This window comes from Macrosteles quadrilineatus, unplaced genomic scaffold, assembly GCF_028750875.1.
Source record: "Macrosteles quadrilineatus isolate MER2022 unplaced genomic scaffold, UCM_ALF_1.0 Scaffold_3__2_contigs__length_128488019, whole genome shotgun sequence".
Taxonomy (NCBI): domain Eukaryota; kingdom Metazoa; phylum Arthropoda; class Insecta; order Hemiptera; family Cicadellidae; genus Macrosteles; species Macrosteles quadrilineatus.
In genome coordinates this window covers 90626131-90634134 of record NW_026542596.1, presented here as the reverse complement: position 1 = coordinate 90634134, position 8004 = coordinate 90626131, and the positions used below count along the sequence as shown (strand labels likewise).

Genomic DNA, 8004 nt, shown 5'->3' with positions numbered 1-8004 from the left:
TGTGTCACAGCTTCGCTCATTCCTGGGGTTAGTTAACTATTATGGAAAATTTTTGCCAAATCTCTCTAGTATATTGTATCCATTGTACCAGCTTTTAAATAAAGATGTTAAATGGAATTGGTGTCAAAAATGTGAAGAGGCTTTTACAACAAGTAAAAACATGTTAGTGCAAAACAATGTTCTGCTTCCATTTGATCCAAATTTAGACATTGTAGTCTCAGCCGATGCATCACATTATGGTCTAGGAGCTGTCTTAGCACTTGTGTTACCCAACGGGTCTGAAAGGCCTGTAGCATTCGCATCGCGGACATTAGGCAAGAGTGAGATTAAGTACGCACAAGTCGAAAAAGAAGCACTGGCTCTCATTTTTGCTGTGCGCAAGTTCCATAATTTCTTATATGGGAGGAAATTCACACTGGTGACTGACCATAGAGCATTAACATTCTTGCTTGGTCCCACCAAGGCCATACCCACTCTGGCAGCTGCTAGAATTCAGAGGTGGGCATTAATTTTGGCAACATACCAATATGATTTAGTGTACAAAAAGGGTGCTGATCATGGAAACGCAGATGCCCTCTCTAGGCTGCCATGCAAAGGAGAAGAGGAGGAGGAGATAGAAGGTGAAATAAACTTTTTGCCCACAGTCAGAAATTTCCTATATCCTACAAGGAAATCGGGGTTGCGACAAAGTATGATCCGATTCTGTCGAAGGTCTTAGACCTTACTAGAAATGGCTGGCCTGCATATACGAATGATATACAGCTAAGACCGTATTCCGATAAAGCATTGCAACTTTCAGTAGAAAAAGACTGCTTGCTGTGGGGCTCAAGAGTAATAATTCCCCGTGTTCATCAAGAGGAAGTGCTACAATTGTTACATACGGAACACCCTGGTGAGTCGCGTATGAAGGCAATATCTCGCAGCTTCGTTTGGTGGCCAAAACTTGATGTTGAAATTGAAGAGTTTGTGAAGAAGTGCAGTATCTGTCAGAAGACTAGGAAATCAATGCCAGTGGTCCCGTTACAACCATGGTCATGGCCAAACCGCAACTGGCAAAGGCTACATCTAGATTTTGCCGCCTATGAGGGGAAAGATTTTCTCATTCTCGTTGATAGTAGATCCAAATGGCCCGAAATCTTCCACATGAAATCTACAACTTCTGCTAAAGTAATAGAAAAGCTAAGAACCTGTTTTGCAGCTTACGGCTTACCAAATACTGTGGTAACAGATGGAGGTACTCAGTTCACGTCTCAAGAGTTTAATGACTTTCTGAAGTTCAATGGCATTCGGCATCTGGTTTCACCACCATATCATCCGGCTTCAAATGGCCTTGCAGAAAGGATGGTGCAGACAACCAAAGACGTCTTCCTGAAACAGCTTTTGGAGGATTCAAAAACCACTTTAAACCGAACCCTACAACATAGGCTAGACAGCTTTTTGTTTGCCTACAGGAACACGCCACACTCGACCACAGGCATGACACCTGCCGAAATGTTTCTCAAGACCATCCCACGTACACCATTGAGTTTACTTAAGCCTCATTTGTCTGACGATATGAAGAGAAAGCAAGAAGAGACGAAAACGAGAGCTGATACCCGAAGAGGAAAACAGAGATCTTTTAATAAAGGAGATATGGTGCTAGTCCGTACTGTGAGACAAGAGAAGATAAACTGGCAGTCTGGTGTCATTTTCAAGGTTGTCAGTCCAGTAACCTATCTAGTTAATGTGGAAGGTAAAACAAGTTTCATACATGCAGACCACCTTAAGTTGAATCCATCACATGAAGATGAAGAAGAACAAACGTTACCTAGACCAGATGAAAACACAAGGACAGAAGAAATTGCAGCACCGGCAATTGAATATTCTCCTAGACAAACCCCAACAAAAAGCCCTAGTAAATCCCGGACAAGACCATCATTACCACAAAATCAAGACTCTCAAGAATCACCAGGAATAATCAAGTCTCCAGAAAGAGTAAACTTGAAGAGTCCAGACTCATGTATCAGGCGTTCAAACCGAACAATAAAACCGCCTGATAAACTGAACCTGTAGAGCATAAGAAGAGAGTCTCCCTCCCTAAGAAGAGTTTTTATTTAGAGTGGATGTTTTATTTTTATAAGTAGGGAGGGAATTGTTATAAAGTAAAGAATATTTTAGTTTCATTATAACAATCATCAAGAAGCCAGTTTTAGTTAAATACAATAGGGCCTAAGGTCAAAGTACAAATAGTACAAAGTTCAACCCCACAGAGGAGACGAACGACGAGGAAGTCTCAGTCTACGTTATGCCAAGGTACGTTAAACATGATAGTCATAGTGTGTTGTTGGTTAGTCAGGTTAAATTCAGTGTTAGACCGGCTAGTTATGTCTAAATCGTATAGGTTATGATTAGGCAATTATTAAAGAAAACTAAACTATTTCACCAACCCATTGAGTTATTATTATTAGATGTTGTATGTATTGCAATAAAAACACTCAGTAAACAATTGGCATCCATTTGACATGTAGATCACTGAAAACGAACGAGTCGGAGGTGAATTACAAGACTTCAACCAACAAAGATTTTAATGGTTGTATAATTTTCTTTGAAAAAAAGATTGTTACTCGAGTACTGATTATGCGATGTTATGTTTTTTTTTATAATAAAATACTCAGCAAACTACTGGCTTTCATTTGAGGCATTGGTCATTCAAATCTATCGGGTTTGAGGGGATTTATAGAACTTTAACCAAATAACATTTTAGTTTTTCCAAGATTTGTCTTTAATTAAAGATATTATCCCAGGTTATAATTATTACGTTATATGAAATTACACAACGTACACAACGTGGTGGGAAGATGTAATAGCGGTATTTACTATGAATACTCAGTGAGTTACTGGATTTAATGGTTCTTTTCAGCTATTATTTATTACAATCTGACGTGTTTGGGGCGAGTTATAAGCTTAAACGTAGAATAAAAGTTGTTGTTTCTTAACTTTCTTCTGTACTTAAAGCCATATTTCTCAGCTGCTATGTGTACTATGTTATTCGTTCTGATCTAAAAACACTAAGTCAACTTAGAACTTTCATTTGAGACAATTTTCATTTAAATATGTAGAGCTTAAGGTGAGTTGTAGACCTCTAACTAACACTAGGTTTTCAATTTTAAGGACTGTCTTTTATTAAAGATCTATATCTCAAGATCTAAATGAGCTGTGTTATTCATTTTGGTGAAGAAAACCTCAGTAAGCTATGGGTACACTCAGATATGAACCTAACCTGGTTTATTCCTATCAAGTTTTTTTGTTGCGTTTGATATGCACCAGTGAACTCAGGCTTACCTTGCACAGTATTTTGTCATTGTTGATATAATATTCTTTTAAAAGGGGACAGCAAGGGACTGAAAATACATTTTCAGATGGTATACTTAGATTGAGAGAAACGGTCTTCGCACACTTATTGTTAGACCCTGGAAGAGAATCCAAGTGGTAAGCGTGTTGTTGAGATTTGTCAATAAATAACAGAGACTAGTGAGAACCTGATTCCCCATTTACCAGATCATTGCTATTATTAACAGGAATAAATACATATTTACAATTGGAGTACTCGACAGATTTAGTTATGTCTGTAATAACATCTTGATTGTCAAGCTTTATTAGCTGTGACAGAGCAGGGGTGATAAAAAGGGATTGACCTTCAATTACATAACTTTGCAAGGACAGAAAGTAATCAGTAATTATGCTATCATCCACCCATTTATCTTTTAACATTTTGTTTAAGCTAAGAATATCCTGTTGGGCTAAACTATTCTTAACTTTAAAGTCTATTAAAATGTCTAATTGTTTCTTGTTGCCCGGTGGTTTTATGGTCTACATACCCTATATAACTCAAAACAACAGTAAAAAAAACTTAATAGAACAAAACCAGGTTAGGGACAAAATCCTCATTTGGCTGCCGGACTAACTATATTACTTACGTCAATAGCTCATTGAATTTCACTTCATGTTGCAGTACATGTTTCGACACATTGTCATCATCAGCTGAGTACTAGTGAAGTTTTTATTCACCATATGGTTTCGTCAATGTTCAATTAAATAAACACGTAACACGTAACACAAATACGACACGACACGGAACATATACATTTACAACACGTAAAGCTTTAAGACATGCAGGCCTGTTCGAACAAAACACACGATCACGCCGCGGGTCGGGGACAGACTGAGTCAGATGAGACAGATGATGACAATGTGTCGAAATATGTACTGAAACATAAAGTGAAATTCAATGAGCTATTGACGTAAGTAATATAGTCTTACAATTATAGTTTTAGTTAATTTTATAGCCCCGTGATTACGTTTTCGTGACAAATGGCTAAACTTACCTCGTCAGCCAATCCTTGACATAAGATATCAATATGTGTTACATCATTAAATTGTATACATTAAATACTGTTTGTATAAATTTTCAATTTATCTAGCAGTTTTCAATTTTCACATTTCACATTTCACATTTCATATTTCACATTACACATTTCTGGTTGTTTCAAAACAGTTGTAAACTTGTTTTAAAACAGTTGAAAAACTTGTTTCAAAACAGTTGAATAACTTGTTTCAAAACAGTTGAAAAACTTGTTTTAAAACAGTTGAAAAACTTGTTTTAAAACTGTTAAAAAACTTTTATTTTCATTTTTATTTTTATTTTCATTTCCATTTTCATTTCCATTTTCATTTCCATTTTCATTTTCATTTTCATTTTCATTTTCATTTTCATTTTCATTTTCATTTTCATTTTCATTTTCATTTTCATTTTCATTTTCATTTTCATTTTCATTTTCATTTTCATTTTCATTTTCATTTTCATTTTCATTTTCATTTTCATTTTCATTTTCATTTTTATTTTCATTTTCATTTTCATTTTCATTTTCATTTTCATTTTCATTTTCATTTTCATTTTCATTTTCATTTTCATTTTCATTTTCATTTTCATTTTCATTTTCATTTTCATTTTCATTTTCATTTTCATTTTCATTTTCATTTTCATTTTCATTTTCATTTTCATTTTCATTTTCATTTTCATTTTCATTTTCATTTTCATTTTCATTTTCATTTTCATTTTCATTTTCATTTTCATTTTCATTTTCATTTTCATTTTCATTTTCATTTTCATTTTCATTTTCATTTTCATTTTCATTTTCATTTTCATTTTCATTTTCATTTTCATTTTCATTTTCATTTTCATTTTCATTTTCATTTTCATTTTCATTTTCATTTTCATTTTCATTTTCATTTTCATTTTCATTTTCATTTTCATTTTCATTTTCATTTTCATTTTCATTTTCATTTTCATTTTCATTTTCATTTTCATTTTCATTTTCATTTTCATTTTCATTTTCATTTTCATTTTCATTTTCATTTTCATTTTCATTTTCATTTTCATTTTCATTTTCATTTTCATTTTCATTTTCATTTTCATTTTCATTTTCATTTTCATTTTCATTTTACATTTCACATTTATTTCACATTAATTTCACATTAATTTCACATTTCACATTAATTTCACATTTCACATTTCACATTTCACATTTCATATTTCACATTACACATTTCCAGTTGTTTCAAAACAGTTGTAAACTTGTTTCAGAACAGTTGTAAGATTGTTTTAAAACAGTTGAAAAACTTGTTTCAAAACAGTTGTAAACTTATATAAAAACAGTTGTGAAATTGTTTCAAAAAGTTGTAAACTTATTTTACATCGGTTGTAAACTTGTATTAAAATAGTTCATTTTCATTTTCATTTTTATTTTCATTTTCATTTTCATTTTCATTTTCATTTTCATATTCATTTTCATTTTCATTTTCTTTTTCATTTTCATTTTCATTTCACATTTCACATTTCACATTTCACATTTCACATTTCACATTTCACATTTCACATTTCACATTTCACATTTCACATTTCACATTTCACATTTCACATTTCATATTTCACGTTACACATTTTCAGTTGTTTCAAAACAGTTGTAAATTTGTTATAAAATAGTTAAAAAAACTTGTTTTAAAACAGTTGAAAAACTTGTTTTAAAACAGTTGAAAAACTTGTTTTAAAACAGTTGAAAAACTTGTTTTAAAACAGTTGAAAAACTTGTTTTAAAACAGTTAAAAAACTTGTTTCAAAACAGTTGAAAAACTTTCCAGACCGTTTGCCTTTGCAATTTCCCTCCACTTCCTCTACGTCGTGGACCTGTTTCCATCATTCCCTAATCGCTTTTAAGCATGGCGATGTATTATTCCATAGTCACATGACATTTCCCACACTCCAGACCCTTTGCCTTTGCAACTTCCCTTCACTTTCTCAACGTCGTGGACCTGTTTCCATCATTCCCTAAGCCTCTTTAAGCATGACTTTGTATTATTCCACAGTTAATTGACATTTCCTACTCTCCAGACCGTTTGCCTTTGCAGCTTGCCTCCACTTCCTCTACGTCTTGGACATGTTTCCATCATTCCCTAATCGTTTTTAAGCATGGCGTTGTATTATTCCATAGTCACATGACATTTCCCACACTCCAGACCCTTTGCCTTTGCAACTTTCCTTCACTTCCTCAACGTCGTGGACCTGTTTCCATCATTCCTTAAGCCTTTTTTTAAGAATAAAACAGTTGTAAACTTGTTTCAAAACAGTTGTAAACTTGTTTTAAAACGCTTAAAAAACTTGTTTTAAAACAAGTTTTTCAAGTGTTTTAATACAAGTTTTAAAACAAGTTTTTCAATTGTTTTAATACAAGTTTTTTAATTGTTTTAATACAAGTTTTAAAACAAGTTTTTCAAATGTTTTAAAACAAGTTTTTTAACTGTTTTAAAACAAGTTTTTTAACCGTTTTAAAACAAGTTTACAACTGTTTTAAAACAAGTTTACAACTCTTTTATGATTAATAAGGCTACGGGGAATTATGGAAATAGGTCTACGACGTATATGAAATGGAGGGAAGTTGCAAAGGCAAAAGGTGTGGAGTGTGGTAAATGTCAAGTGACTATGGAATTATACAACGCTTTGCCTTAACAGGTTTAACCCTTTATTAATTAGGTTATTTTGAATAATAACACAATAAGAAAATATATAAGAAAGATAAATCCCGGTATTTGTAGTAAACGTTAAAACTTAGTTTTTGTTTTAATTTTTCTGGTTTTCCTATAAATTTTTATGTTCTGATAGCATTATTTGAAACCGAAATCTCATAAAATCAAAAGACATATAGTTTTTAATGTAATATTGAATTTAACCTTGATTTAGTTAGACAAGGTTTTCGTAATATAGCCATTTTAGGGAAACTAATGTTTTGCAGTAAAGTCTCGGGAACACATTTATGATCACTGTTGTGTTTAAACTAAAAGATTTCATCTAAATAGTCCGTGACTTACTGGTGCTGCTACCTGGTAACGCATTGAACAACCATCAGCAGCGCTATCTGTTCGCAATCGGTGGCCTCAGCTTAAATACCGGTTTTTGACTCCTCAGTCTTCAAGCACAGATAGCCTAGAAGGCTAGGGCGTGTGTCACTTGGCCAGTGGCATTCGTCTGCTCGGGTTCGAATCCCGTCCTGTGTGGCAAACAATTGGTGACCTGTGTGTTTGTAGCGATATACTACAACCACTGGGGCATAGTGAGGTGTTCATAATCCTTGGTTTAGACATACACCTCGAAATCATCGAATTGGGCGAATCTTTTAGCTAAGTGGTTGTTAGTGTATCCTATGAATATACGGGTCACCAATGGCCGTTTTGCTTTTTTTTTTAAATAACCTCCCTTTAAATAATTTGGGTTTCCATCATTCCCTAATTCCGTCATTCGTGGATCTGTCATTCCCTAAGCCTTTTTTTAAGAATAAAACAGTTGTAAACTTGTTTCAAAACAAGTTTTTCAATTGTTTTAATACAAGTTTTAAAACAAGTTTTTCAATTGTTTTAATACAAGTTTTAAAACAAGTTTTTCAATTGTTTTAATACAAGTTTTAAAACAAGTTT

The 8004-nt window shown here is 33.2% G+C and overlaps 1 protein-coding gene across 1 annotated transcript; it reads left to right on the top strand.

Moving 5' to 3' along the window:
• Positions 1-903: 903 nt before the first annotated feature.
• On the top strand, positions 904-2052 carry LOC128989361 (uncharacterized protein K02A2.6-like). Its single transcript, XM_054411249.1, has one exon. The coding sequence runs from the start codon at positions 904-906 to the stop codon at positions 2050-2052; it is 1149 nt and encodes a 382-aa protein (XP_054267224.1).
• Positions 2053-8004: the final 5952 nt, after the last annotated feature.